The following is a 13,756-nucleotide window of genomic DNA, read 5'->3' as shown; positions in this document are numbered from 1 at the left end:
AAAAGAGATTGGGATATTGTCTTCATCAAAATGTGGCTGTCGACAAAGAGTCTCGTTGCGGTAGGCTTGCTCAGCGCCTTGGGCCTGAAGCAGCGGGCTACTGCAGTTGAGCTATCGGACTTCACAAAGGACTTGTTCACCGAGTCCATGGACTTCTTAGATAAGATCTATGACCCTGCAGCCGGCTATCTTCATTTCTTCTACTACCCACTTGCGGCAGGAAAGCACGAGACACTTCCTCAGTCTGGTACGCAGCTGGTCTCCTGCAGCGTAACATCGGCGACGATGTGGCTCATGCCACCAAGATCATCAAGAACGTAATCCGAGATCAAAAGAAAATTCCCGAGGAACAATGGTTAGTGCCCTCTGCTATCAACAGTCTCAAGATGAATTTCAACTTACGACAAAGTTTCATCCAGGTATGGCGACTACACTGTTTATCCAGAGGAGCCAACTGTTGGTACAGCGGCGTATCCCAAGAGCGTAAGTATCTTTCCCCTCGCGCAGATACCAAGTTTCGATTGTGACGCTGACCGTTTTCTGAAGATTTACAATACTTGGGACCCTAATTGGCGAGGTTTCATTGGCACAACTCTCATCGTCATTTATGAAGAGTTTAGGCATCTTCTTTCAAGCGACGTACAGGATCTTATTCTTGAGAGCATGTACAACAACACCATCGGAGACAGCTACCGTGTTGGTGGAGTTGATGACGACAATCTCTACCCTTCTTACAGCAACCCGGCCATCATGCGCGCCATTGCTACCGGGTGGACAGGTCGTACACTCAACGACTCAAACATGACAGCTGCCGGCGAAATGTACGCCCAAGAGATCTTAGACTTGTTTGACCGCAACGGCACACTCTCTGAATTTAACAGCCCAACGTACGCAGGCGTCAGCATCTATTCGCTTACCCTATGGGCCAAGTACATGCCATCTGACTCGTCACTGATGGGCCAGCATGGTGGTCGCATGATCAAAGCCATTTGGGAATCCATTGCTGCCATGTACAATGCCAACCTCCGCAACGTCGCCGGACCATGGGATAGGACTTACGGTTTCGACATGAACCAATATGTCGCCATAATCAACATCTACATCTGGTCTCTCGTCGGTAAAGACAGGGCCCCTGGCATCTCACAGACCTGGAGCATGGCGCATGCAGACGACTTCGAATACGCGCCGCTCATCTCTGTTTTGGCACCTTTCCATGATGCTCTTGTACCATCGGACGTTGTGGAGAAGCTTAGCGTTTTCCCTGGTGAGCACATGTATGAGACTGCCGCTTTCTCGCCCCCTCACGATTCCGTTCCCCGAAATATCACGACCTGGCTGTCGGCCAACCTCACTATTGGAGCCGAGTCTTATGATGAGGATACACTCGGTGGTCCTCGCGAAGATCCTTCTCAATGGTCTACTGCGGTGGTGCAGTGGGTTAGGAACGACGGCAGCGTCGGCTATGCCGTTCTCCATGGTACTGAAGAGGCTTTGAATGTGGATGTGAGTCCTGGGCATCTCAGCCTGTCATACCCCCGCGGTAATTCTACCAGTATTTTTACATTTCTTGTGAGCTCCAATTCACTTGGTGGGAAGAGAGATATCTCTGGGTTAGACGATCTTGAAGGTATACAAGTTAGCGTTAGTGGTTCGGTGAATCCACAGCCGGGAATTGGATTCTGTGGCCTTGTCGGCGGTACCTGTTCAATTATTCAGTGAGTTCACTCAATCTCCCAAAGTCCCTCGGAACTTGGTACTAACATCAGGCAGTGGATTTGAATTCTGGAACATTACGTTTGTGATGCCTGGTGACTCGAGTGCAGTTCCATCAATCGAACTCGACATTAAGAGTATCATTGGTTGAGGGTGAGTAGAGCCATTAAAGTGGGATTGGAAGCATACGTTGTGTTGAAGTACGTCTACTACAATGAGACAGAATATGGTTTCCAATTGTTGATGGTGGCGAGCTATTTGAGGACTATTTCTCACTCGACATTGACATCGCTGCTCTGGATTCTTTGTGGACGAGTGAAACCTCCACAAAAGAAACTTCTTGTCTGGTTCCGGATTTCATTAAAGCCCCACCGTAACCTGACTTGCAACTCGCAAAGACTATGAGGTGAAACTCAGTAAAACCACCTCTTGTCTATTGCGCAACTTATCAATATCATAATCAAAACCGCGTATTACTCTTTTTTTGTCCTGTAGTATGTAATCAATGCGAAGCTTTCGGCGGGTCCCGCTGATTAACTTTCAGCTAACTCCCAAAGAGGCCATCAATTACGCCAGTTAAGCAAATGATTCCTCTTGCCAAGCTGCTTTACCGCCCGGCGGTCATACATCATTATTCATAGCTCCCACCCTCAAGCTCTTGGGGGCGGGACTCCACCGTCAAAGTGGAAGGTCAATGTTCGGCTCGCAACCCACGTGTTCTTCGTGAGACCCAATCCCCAAACTCCTATCACAAGTGCCTCGATTACCCCGCGATGAGCGGCAGAACTCCGTTACGATTTGGGATTCGACGCCGATATGCTTACCTTCAATCGGCCGACATCCCCGGGGCGATGTCACGTTGGCCCCGTCTGGGAGCCGGTCAACGCAACCCTCAGCTGCCACGGGACTCAATGACAGGTTGGTGGCTTGGTAGGCGCCCCCCCGGTCCCGAGATTTACTGCGAACTGCCGGGCCTATCAAGTTGCATCATGACGCCATGGGGTCACTATCAGAGTCAGGATGATCACTTCCAACTCCAGACTTCACCTACAGCTGTCATCCGCGCAGGCCGTGGCCGTTGCTGACCCCTCGACGATTCCCTAAGACATCCAAGAGTTTTGACAACTCAATATCAGCTGCACAAACGGAGACCGGTGCGGGCCGAGGTGCTATAGTGGGCTAGTCAATCTGCAGGACAAATTGGGGAAACTTGCTTCAGCCGTCCCAGCTTCCTCTTCGAAGACCGACGTTCCTGGTTTTGCACTCGTCTGACTGGTCAATGGCACTAGATGGCAGGCGTCAAGAAGCCATGCACTGGCCGAAATGGGGCTCGGGCCAAGCTTTCGAGTCGCACTGCTACACCGTTGGTGGACACCAATGGTCGATGCTGGCCCTGGCCCTGCGACGCATTGCAAACTGAGAGAGGGACTGAAGCAAACAACGACAGCCAAGGCTTGGCCCAGCAACCCTCCCGGCGCGTGAGGCGCGCCCATCTCGATCATGAACAGGTGCGAAGCTCCGCATAAGGTAGTCGCGGGAGATGGAGTTGAGGGCATATAAAGTAGCTCCTGTTCCCCGGCATCCAGTATCAGGAGAGATCTTCAGAGCTCCAGACTCCCAAGCCCGACAAGTCCCTCCTGCTTCTCAAAGCAACCCAGGTCCAGCAGCTGCCATCGTCCCCAAACCGTCGCAATGAAGGCCAGCCTCCTCTTCCTCGCGGCCTCCACGGCCCTCGCTGCCCCTCTCGAGAGCGTGCCCGTCGCTCGCAGCGAGATTGGGTCTTTCCCCATCGCCGAGCTTGAGGCTTACTACAACGCCGCTTACTCCGTCAAGCCCGAAGAGACCGCCGCTCTTAGCCCCGCGATTTCCAAGCGCCAGTACAACGGCGACACCTTCAACCAGCTCACCGACGGCACGGCTTGCCGCAAGGTTACTTTGATCTGGGCCCGTGGCACCACTCAGTCCGGCAACGTTGGTGAGGCTGGCTCCGAGGGACCCGTCTTCTTCAACGCCCTTGCCGGTCTCGTCGGAACCTCCAACTTGGCTGTCCAGGGTGTCGACTACCCCGCTAGCATTCTCGGCTTCCTCGCCGGCGGCGACGCAGCTGGCAGCACCACCATGGCCAACTTGGTTGCTCGCGTAAGTTCAAGACCCTTCAAGCAGGGTGTTTCTTCAAGCTAACAGGCTCTCCTCAGGCTGTGACCCAGTGTCCCAGCACCAAGATCGTCATGTCCGGCTACAGCCAGGGTGGCCAGCTCGTCCACAACGCTGCGTCCAAGCTCACCGCGGCCCAGACCGCCCGTGTCTCTGCCGGTATGTCTACAGTCTACAGAATTCCTAATCTGAATATTCTCGAGATCCGCTTGCTGACAGCTTGTACTATGTAGTCCTCATCTTCGGCGACCCGTTCGATGGCCAGCCGGTTGGCAGCATCCCTGCCTCCAAGGTCAAGGTTATTTGCCATGACGGCGACAACATCTGCGACGGCGGTATCATCATCACTGCCGACCACAGGAACTACGAGCAGGATGCCCCGGCCGCGGCTGCATTCGTTGCTGGCCTCGTTGCGTAAAGCATTGTAATGATTATATGTCCAAGATGAGACTTTGGTTGGATTAAGGGAAATACTATTTCTTAGTTCAGGATTCCTACGCCGACAACCTACCTAAGTAACTCTCAATTCTAATGACAACATAATACCAACGATTGTGTCACACAAAGAGCGAAACGGAATCGGGCACTTGTCTTACTACAGTGCCGAGGATGAGTGGTCGTGTCTTTAATGTGCTAGCAGACTTTCTGCTGCTAGCTCCATCCGATCAATTACCTTCCTTACTAGGTCTTCGGCGACGTGGATAGCCTTCCACACTGAACCGCCCAGTCTCCCGGGTGCCATTTCTTGTTGCGCGCTTGATGATCGATGAGGCAAGTGAAGTCATGTGATGGTCAATTCCAAGGGTATTTGCTGCCTCTATTCAAGGCCCTAAGTTCCTGCCCATTTTGAGGCCAATGCATGCGGTTTCTTGCTTTAGGATAGATAATTTAATTTCAAGTTACCTGCTCCAAATAGGTAGCCAAGTCCATTACTTCTGATGGTAGTTTCACTTCTCCGTTCTCTTCTTAAGGTCAATGATTCGGTGGGCGTGATACGCGTACGAAGAACACTTTTTCAAGTACTCGAAATGAAAGATGGGACTTTGAAGGTTAAGGTAGTCGTTGTTACGGCCGAGTTTCGCCTTCATCGGCCATAACGGCTTTCTCGGCTGCATGCCTAGATGCAAAAGAAAGGGAGGAGTAGCCTTAGCTCAAAGTTGATTCTATTCTTGGAGCACACGGGTCTGTTGATTTATCACTAGAACTCTCTTGATAAGTACGATTGCGGCGCGGTTGGTTACATGTACCTCCCTGTTCCCTCGGCGACGTCGATCACTTGTGCTGCGCGCCTACCCGTCTGCCCACCAGCCTCGTGATACAAATATCACTGCTATCTTCAGACTATGAAGCACTGTAGCGCGGGAAGCCGCAGCACGCTTCTTATCTCCTGAATATTCCGAATAGATTATGGGCATATAGATGATCCTCGGAAGACAGAACTATTTGAGAATAGTCTCGGAGGTGTTGGGTCGCGAGCTGAGCAGACACGGAGGGGCACAGGACAAAGTTGGGTGGGTACAGACATGCAGAAGAACTTGTTTGGCCTTTGATGGGAATATCTAGGACTCCTATGATGCCATCGAACCCAAAGTATAACCAACTGAGGCAACTTTCGTCCATGTTTCTCCGTATGAACCCCTGGACCAACATGCAGCTCTACGCCGCAGCCTGCCAAGATACCGACCGCCTGACTATCAGCTTGCTTTTCCGCCTTGCGCCTGTAGACTTGACCACCAAGTACTCTTTACGTTCCACTGAAGCCTCCTAATACCCGTCATGTTTGTCACACGATGTGCAGGCGCAGCCACCGTGACGGGCCGGCCAAGCCTACTCCGCCAACCAACAGCTTTGTCTGCTCCAACATGCATATGCAACTCAAAATCATCCAAGCAACATCGCCTCCGAGACTTAAGGGAGATTACTGTTTCCCGACAATGTATTACAGATATCCCTGCAGAAAGTTCTTCTAGACTAAGAGGGAACTTCTATTTTGCTTCGTTGACCCGCCTTCACGACCCCCTCCTGGGACTGCGAAAGGACATCCCACGTCTCTCCTTTTTCTTACCAGCCATCAGTTGTTATCTGGTAATTGGAATCTTTCCTCCGACGTCACTATCGACTTTCTCTATCGAGATGCGCGACGGCATATTGTTGGTAGTTATCCTCTCATGGATAACATGCGTGAGAAGCCAATACCGGCGCCTTTACTGGTCGACGGACCCTGAATTAGGGGTTAACTCAAGCTCACTTGGCCCAGATGGACCATGGCGAGCGATAGGGCTTTCGGACACGCCGGGGTCCCTTGATCACGGGTCTATTGCTTACTTCCTTTGGCCGACGGGTTCAACAGACAGCATGATGATTTCTGTGGAACAAGGGGGAAGCTACAACGGTACTGCATCCAGAGAAAGCGTCCTCAAATCAAACGCGAGCGCCGTCGCACTCATGGATGACTGGCCTCTCGGACTTAGCAAGAATGCCATGAGCAAGATATATCGACAGCGCACGAACCTGCTTTCGCGCATGGGCGACATTAAAAGAAGTTATTGGGCCGACATTACCATCGACATTTACAACCCCAATCTGTACCCGACAGCATACTCAAACATCTCGAATGAAACCGCACCCGTCGGAACGATTGGCTTGGGCGATGAGCTTAGTTACGACTATTCCAATCCCAACTCCATTTACAGCATCACCGACCAAATGACGTCGGAAAATTTCATCGCCAATAGCTCTTGGTACATGCATTTGGGAAGCGTCACATTGGGCCAGACAGGATCGCTAATAATGGGGGGCTATGAAGAAAACCGCATTCTAGGAGACGTAGGGACGTTTCGCTTAGATTCCACTCTCCCTCGGGTGATACTTGTGGACGTACTCCTCGACTTTGAAGCAGGACCATCGCCATACAACACAACTGTTGGAAGCGTATGGCAAAGCGAAAGTCTCCCTGCCGCCGTTCAGAGCATGGCTGACAAGTACGGTGGCCCTATCGGGTCTGCTATGGTCCTGCCAAATGCGGCTGCCCCTTACTTGTATCTTCCTCCGGAGGTATGTGAGGCTGCTGCTTCTCACCTACCCGTCCGCTGGATGCCAGAAATCGGATTGTATGTGTGGGAGTTTCACTCAGATCCCGTCGGCACCACGCGCTTCGTCAACTCTCCGGCTTCCATGACCTTCGTATTCGCAGACGAAAATTTCCGGAACATTACTATAAAGATTCCTTTCAGGCTATTGAATCTCACAATAGATCGAATGCCCGCCAGAGAGGACTATGTGAACTGGGGGGTGGATACTTATTGGCCTTGCAAACCATGGACTGAATCGGACATCGTGGCTTCCTCATCACTGAACCGATATACGCTAGGTCGAGCTTTTCTGCAAGGTGCTTTTACCGGTTTCAACTATGACCGAGAGCGATTTTTCATGGCACAAGCACCAGGACCAGGAATGTCAGAACAGCTCATTGTCCCGGATAACACTCAAGATTTACGGTCGAGACCTGCGGATACCTTTGTCGATACCTGGCGGGAATATTGGACAGAGGTGGAGGCAGGAACTGGAGCAACATCAGGCACACCATCCGAGACCACCAGCGTCAACTCCGCTTCTCCAAGCGGATTAGGAACAGGTGCAATAGCAGGAATTGCAGTCGCGGGTGGATGTGGCTTGGTTGCGATGGTGGCCATGATATGGTTCCTCTGCTGGCGGGCTCGGAGAAAGAGGAATTCCGACGGAGAACACAAAAACGAAAATGAAAGCGGGCGTGGTTTACATGATGCAGATGTCTTCACTGGTGGCAAGGCTGAAATGGATGGAAAAGGGGTGCCAATATCAGAACTAGAGCACCATGATCGGAAGTCCGCATTAGGCGAGCAACAACCTCAAGAGTTACCGTCGCCTTTCAATTCGCCGATGAATAGCAGCCCTGGTTTCAACGACTTGGTTTTCGAGTTACCTGACGGCAACTGGGGTCGTCATGAGAAACGAGAGAAGGGAGATATGTCAGAGAAGGGAGGCGAAGACAAGAGAGCAGGATAGTGTGACTTAGATGGATATTGCGCGGTGCAGGAAAAAAGACCAACTTTTATTTATCATTTCCTTTCAAAATGCCCTGTCCTTTTAATACCTAATTGAAAACAACCGTCTTGGTCTTGTTGAGGAACACGCGTCCCTCGGCAGTCCACTTGACTGCGGCAGCCAGAACCTGGCTCTCAATGTTGGATCCCTCCTCGACAAGGTCCTTGGGGCTCATGCAGTGGTCAACTCTAGCGATGCGCTGCTCAATAATTGGGCCCTCGTCCAGGTCAGCTGTGACGAAGTGGGCCGTCGCGCCAATGATCTTGACACCGCGCTCGTAGGCCTGGTGGTAGGGCTTCGCGCCCTTGAAAGATGGCAGGAAGGAGTGGTGGATGTTGATGATTTTGCCGGACATGGCCTCGCACAGCTTGGGTGACAGGACCTGCATGTAGCGGGCCAGAACGATGAGCTCAATGTCGTTCTCCTTGACCAGGCGCAGGATAGCCTCTTCCTGCTCAGCCTTGGTGTCCTTGTTGACAGGCAAGTGGTGGAAGTCGATGCCGTAGTTGCCGGCCAGGCCCTGGTATTCGTTGTGGTTGGAGACGATGAGAGGGATGTCAATGGGCAGCTGGCCCGACTTTGCGCGGAAGAGGAGGTCGTTGAGGCAGTGTCCGATCTTAGAGACCATGATCAGGGTGCGCAGCTTCCGGGCGACGGGCCGGATGCGGTACCAGTCCAGCTGGAGATCGGCGGCGAGGGCGTCGAACGGGCCCTTGAGGTGCTCCGTCGACTCGGACTCGGTCGGCCCAAAGTGCACACGCATGAAAAACTTTTCCGATACGGGGTCGGAGAACTGCTGGAGGTCCAGGATATTGAGCTTCTCGGCCGCAAACACCCCCGTCACGGCGTGGACGATGCCGGACTTGTCCGGGCATGAGAGCGTCAGGATGTGGTCGTGAGAGGCGGGAGCCATGTTGAATGTCTGATTTATAGGTTGGTTGATTGGGTTGAAAAGGGGCGTTTGGTCGAACTTGAAGGGATGTTGACTCTTTCTCACTCAGAAATTCTCATTAGTAGCCTTTGGTTTTCTCACTCCTGAAAGCGATGAGTCAAACACTAAAAACAGCCGCGGGGCACCAGCTCCGTCTCCAGGGCCCCTCCGACCTCGGGGATGTCTCGGAGACCCGCAGCTAGCTCAACTCATTTTAAATGAGACGTTTTCAGTCATCAGCCGTGAGGGTTTTAAGGGAATGATGATTAAGAATGAAATAATGTGATGAGCCTCGTTAGAATGAGAAAGTAAGAGTAAGTCGAGAGTGAAGGATAAGAAGAGATGGGATGGGCAGCGGATGAGACACTCAACTGCACGTCTCATTCGACTCAAACGTGCGCCTGTGCCTGCGCAGGCATGCCACTCACATGCCCCTCACCAGCGTCGCACTTCACGGAGGCTCTCCATGGATGCGCCCTCTCAACCTCTCATTCGGAACTGCCAATATTAACCACCATCTTTCACATCAAAATGTTGGTTTTGCAATAATCCGATTGTCGCTACATGGATTTGCGGCTGTTGCGCCACTACCAAAGACACAGTAGTTAGTGTCATCATGGGATGCTGAGATTGGACCCATGCTTATTCATGAGGCCTCAGCCTAGCTCAAAACTGCCCCTAATACATTCCTGAGCGGAAATCGAAACATGATCCTTGATAGTTCATAATCAGGTGTTCCTCGATCCGTGCGGTCTTGGGTCACTTGAGAGGTACTAGCCGCTGGCAATATACTTGGACATTCAAGTCGGGTACTGCTCGTCGGGCGGATTAGACATAATCTCGACCAACATGAAGCATGTTGACTGCTCACCTTACCCGCCTTTCCTCGGCATCTTTTGACCTCCTAGAGCTAGATGAACAGTTCTGAGGATCTTTCATCATGCTCTCGGACGCAGCCTGTCGTTATGACTTTGTTTCGGAGCATTCCAGCCTGGCCTCAGACACTTGCAAAGGTTGGCGGAATTGGCAATACCGGGTTCCAGCGGCGAAATAGGGTTCATCATTCTCTTTGTTTTCGCTGTTCAGCCGACCTGTCAAACCTTGGCCTACCGCCTCAATTGCCTTCCAATTGGGCGTCAAATGCAGTCGGGCCACAAAGCTTGCCTGAGACCCTCACAAAGCCGGTGTTCATGATCATTTGCTTCAGCCATAGGGCTGAGGATTCTCAGCGTAGAATCTCCCGGCCATCCGCGGACAAGGTCACATCACAAGACCCTCGGTGTGGGTAGGCACCCTCATCATCCGCACTATCTTGTAATACGAACCCAACTATGCATGTGGCACCGATGCTGTTCGATACAATAGGCTTGCTCTGCACCAGAACAGCTCTTTTCTTTGCGCCATCTACTTAAATTGTTTGTCTTTCCCCGTGATATAAACAGGCGCCTTAGTAGACTTTTCTTCTTTATTCAGCAAAGTACACGGGCTACCCAACGGTACGTGTGGGTCGCATGCCGGTAAGGGCAGTGATGTGTGTCATTTGACTACATGCAACCAGTATCACCGCATTCAAGGCGTCTATGGCATTATTCCATCTTAAGCGTAGACCTTGCATATGGGTTCACGATTCAAGGAACAGGCATGAAGTGTTGACGATGAACTTCTGGCTGGAGTATCTGCGAATAGCTTGTCGTCTTGATTCATTACCTGTGGACTGCTTCGCCTCGTTGTCCGCCAAATAGTGGTTGTATCAATGGTAGTCGACATTTGAATGTCGCACTTCCAATCAAATGGCAACACTCGCGAGTTTGCAAAAAATTCATTCATAAGACTGGGCAGTGCATGCTATAAGTTCACAACCTTTTGAACAGGTCGGGAAGCAAACAGTACATGTAGTAGTTACCCCAAGTACTCAGGTACACGCGTAGAGTTCTAATGTAGCGCTATCGCACCACAAAGACGCCCCGATCGAAGTTGTTCAGATGTTTCATGCGGGCCAGAACGGCATGCCACCACTTCAAACGGGCCATTCGCGAGGCGTTTCCATGCCTCTTGCAGCGTCAGGCTACACTAGCCCAGTGCACAGCTGTGCACACAACTACACGTTCACAAGGCTACATCAATTGTCGGAAAGTGACGCAGTCGTTCTCTGTCATATAAAAGTTCTGGGCCCCAATTCCTCACTTCTGTCCAGCTCATATGCAACGCACCCTCAAACACGTCCTTCCCACCAACCTCGGGCCACAATCTCCATCACCAACACCTACGAAAATGAAGCTCGTACATTGCACGACCAGGAAGATATCAAATCACAGCTTCCCTTTGCTAGTTGACTATGCCATCTTATCTCATGTTTACTCGACCCCTGGACATGATGAGTGGGACGCATACGACTCGGCCAGCTTGCCCGATAACATAAGCCGCAAAGCAGTCATCGACAATGCTTGTCTTCTTGCACGCCAGAATGGTCTGGACTACATTTGGATTGACTCGTTATGTATCGATAAAAACTCGTTTGATGAGGTCTCTCATGCCATCAACTCCCTTTCGGAATATTTTCAAAATGCGCGCATTTGCTTCGTTTACCTATTCGATCTGCCCTGCTGCCCGCCTTACGAATGTGCAAAAACCTGGAAGAAATCTCTGTTCTGGAATCGATCCTGGAGTCTTCAAGAACTCCTGTTCCCTAAGAGAATCTACTTCTATGACTGCAATTGGCACCTTCGAGGGGACACTTCTTCGCTCGCTTTCCAATCTTTCTTAGAGCGTGTCACAGGCATAGAAGACATACCCAGAGATATATCACGACCTATACATTCTTTTTCAGTTGCACGCAAGATGTCTTGGGCAGCAGGAAAGAAGGATACTCGTGGCGAGGATTCGTCATACGCTCTTCTTGGCATCTTTGGCGTCACCTTGCCAATAATTTACGGCGAGGGTAAGCAATTGGCATTCCGGAACCTTCAGGGGGCAATTCTAGACAAGACAGGCGATATGTCGTTGTTCGCTTGGACCAGCTTTGACAGTTCAATTCCTCGAGGCATTTTTGCCAATTCAGCCGATGAGTTTGGCTGGTTTGGGAGGACGAAACTTGCCGCTGTCCCTTTCAAAAACGCCAGAACCTTCACTATTTCTAGGAGTCGCGACGGGGTCGTAGTAGAAGGTAATTGCATTGTTGAAAGCGAGGACACCATCTTTCTTGACCTTGGGAACGGAGCACGTTTGCGCAGTTACGACTACGTACTAGCACAGAGATGCGGCATCTTGATCCGCCGAGGCGTATCTGGAATATATCATCGTGTGCAGCCTAGCGCGATACAGACAGCCTCTGCAACTGAGCATGCGAAAGCCATGCGAATCACGATTGATGCGGGTGACTTCACTAACGGCTCTGTCAAAGCGACTCGATTCAACCACCTACGAAACTCGAAGACTCGCACACGATCGATTAGCAACAAGAACACTGTACTTTCGATAGACGGCATTCCTATACAGGATGATCCCTCAAGTACCGGGAGTCCTTTGCAGCAACGCGCCCCCGTCGACGATTCTGAAAAGAATTGTGCAGGTTCGATGCGTGAAGAAAAGTCTCCGACGATTGAACATCAAAGAAACCAGTCCCAGGAAGCAGATCAGACATCAGTGAAGCAAGAACGCATTCTTGATGCTATACCAACTGGTCTCGATCCAGACACTTTCGTCGAGCCATCGCCCGCTAGGGCTGTCACCCCAGAATCTCTTGACGACAACACCGCTGGCAGTTCCACGAAGGCGGCTACGGCGACATCAGCAAAGCAGTCATTTGCTAGTTACAGAGCTCTGGCGGATGACAACATACTTGTCAAAAGTCTAGCTAGGAAGGCGCACAAGAGTTTCAAGACATACCAGCACATTGTCAGTCACGACACAGGAAGGGAGAAGCGACGAAGCAAAACAAACACACTTCCTATTACTTCGGGTAGACGTGGGTCACGTAAATCACAACGAAGAGACATTCGCGCTCGATCCACCGAATTTGCATGTCCCTTGTTTGTCGATAGCCCTTGGGAGCATCTTCAATGTCTGCGAGTCGATGCTTTGATTACAATGTCAGATGTCAAAGATCATATCTGGACGGCGCACCGGGTTCCTTACAACTGCCCAGTATGTGCTCATACATTCTGCAACGCTAGTCTACGAGACAAACACATCATCAGCCGCGGTTGTGAGTCTTCAGGTGAAGTTATTTTCGGGGGCGTCACAGAAGATCAAGATTATCTCATTGCACGCACTCAACAGCTTCCTGGTCGCAAAAAGCAGTGGTTTGCAGTCTGGAAGATTCTGAATTCTTCAACAACTCAACAGCCACCAAAGTCTCCTTTTCTGAGCGACACATTGGGCTCTGAGGTGGCCTATTTCAAGAACTTTTACCAGTCTTACAAGCTCAGAGGAAAGAAAACGATCGGAGTAGGAAGTGAAAGTCTGATCAGGCTCGATGAAGCGGTACTTCGGGAGGTTATCAATATTTTGGTGGACGAAATGTTGAAATCACCCGCCAGACTTAGATTGCTCCAATCATAGTCGACACTGCTGAAATACCAGTAGTTGCCATAGTTGACTTGGGAGGTTGTTGCAGAAGTCAAGGCTGGATTCTAGTACAACTGTACACGTGTGTTTTTCTTCAATGTGTCGTATATTTCAATACTAAAAATTGGAGATAGTAGTTGGAGTTCAATTCTAAAGAAGATGCCCGAAGATGCCAACATTACAAAGCCTCGGTGTCCTTTATTCGCGAGTATATGCTGGCGGTGAGGCCTCCTGTCCATTTTTGTCCCACAATTTTGCCACAAGTGATGAAAAATCAAGAACTATATTCGGCTTAAAGCTACGCTGATC

At 50.8% G+C, this 13,756-nt stretch overlaps 6 protein-coding genes across 6 annotated transcripts; 5 read left to right on the top strand and 1 right to left on the bottom strand.

Moving 5' to 3' along the window:
* Nucleotides 1–30: 30 nt before the first annotated feature.
* Nucleotides 31–1,864, top strand: CPAR01_03311 (uncharacterized protein; the record flags this gene model as incomplete). The annotated part of the gene is made up of 5 exons (XM_060487598.1): nt 31–143; nt 221–355; nt 420–483; nt 547–1,715; nt 1,771–1,864. The coding sequence occupies 5 exons, from the start codon at nt 31–33 to the stop codon at nt 1,862–1,864; spliced, it is 1,575 nt and encodes a 524-aa protein (XP_060354926.1).
* A 622-nt stretch (nt 1,865–2,486) lies between these two features.
* Nucleotides 2,487–2,798, top strand: CPAR01_03310 (uncharacterized protein; the record flags this gene model as incomplete). The annotated part of the gene is made up of 2 exons (XM_060487597.1): nt 2,487–2,643; nt 2,695–2,798. 2 exons carry the CDS (start codon nt 2,487–2,489, stop codon nt 2,796–2,798), a joined length of 261 nt encoding a protein of 86 aa, XP_060354925.1.
* A 607-nt stretch (nt 2,799–3,405) lies between these two features.
* On the top strand, nt 3,406–4,285 carry CPAR01_03309 (cutinase; the record flags this gene model as incomplete). The annotated part of the gene is made up of 3 exons (XM_060487596.1): nt 3,406–3,852; nt 3,909–4,026; nt 4,071–4,285. 3 exons carry the CDS (start codon nt 3,406–3,408, stop codon nt 4,283–4,285), a joined length of 780 nt encoding a protein of 259 aa, XP_060354924.1.
* Nucleotides 4,286–6,222: 1,937 nt separating this feature from the next.
* Nucleotides 6,223–7,911, top strand: CPAR01_03308 (uncharacterized protein; the record flags this gene model as incomplete). The annotated part of the gene is made up of 1 exon (XM_060487595.1): nt 6,223–7,911. The coding sequence occupies one exon, from the start codon at nt 6,223–6,225 to the stop codon at nt 7,909–7,911; it is 1,689 nt and encodes a 562-aa protein (XP_060354923.1).
* Nucleotides 7,912–7,999: 88 nt separating this feature from the next.
* Nucleotides 8,000–8,863, bottom strand: CPAR01_03307 (formyltetrahydrofolate deformylase; the record flags this gene model as incomplete). The annotated part of the gene is made up of 1 exon (XM_060487594.1): nt 8,000–8,863. The coding sequence occupies one exon, from the start codon at nt 8,861–8,863 to the stop codon at nt 8,000–8,002; it is 864 nt and encodes a 287-aa protein (XP_060354922.1).
* A 2,289-nt stretch (nt 8,864–11,152) lies between these two features.
* On the top strand, nt 11,153–13,441 carry CPAR01_03306 (uncharacterized protein; the record flags this gene model as incomplete). Its single annotated transcript, XM_060487593.1, has 1 exon — nt 11,153–13,441. One exon carries the CDS (start codon nt 11,153–11,155, stop codon nt 13,439–13,441), a length of 2,289 nt encoding a protein of 762 aa, XP_060354921.1.
* Nucleotides 13,442–13,756: the final 315 nt, after the last annotated feature.

The sequence above is a fragment of the Colletotrichum paranaense genome (genome assembly GCF_030867605.1).
Source record: "Colletotrichum paranaense strain IMI 384185 chromosome Unknown Scaffold_2.1, whole genome shotgun sequence".
In the NCBI taxonomy this organism is placed as follows: Eukaryota; Fungi; Ascomycota; class Sordariomycetes; order Glomerellales; family Glomerellaceae; genus Colletotrichum; species Colletotrichum paranaense.
The sequence above is the reverse complement of the archived record's forward strand: the minus strand, read 5'-3'. Positions and strand labels throughout refer to the sequence as shown.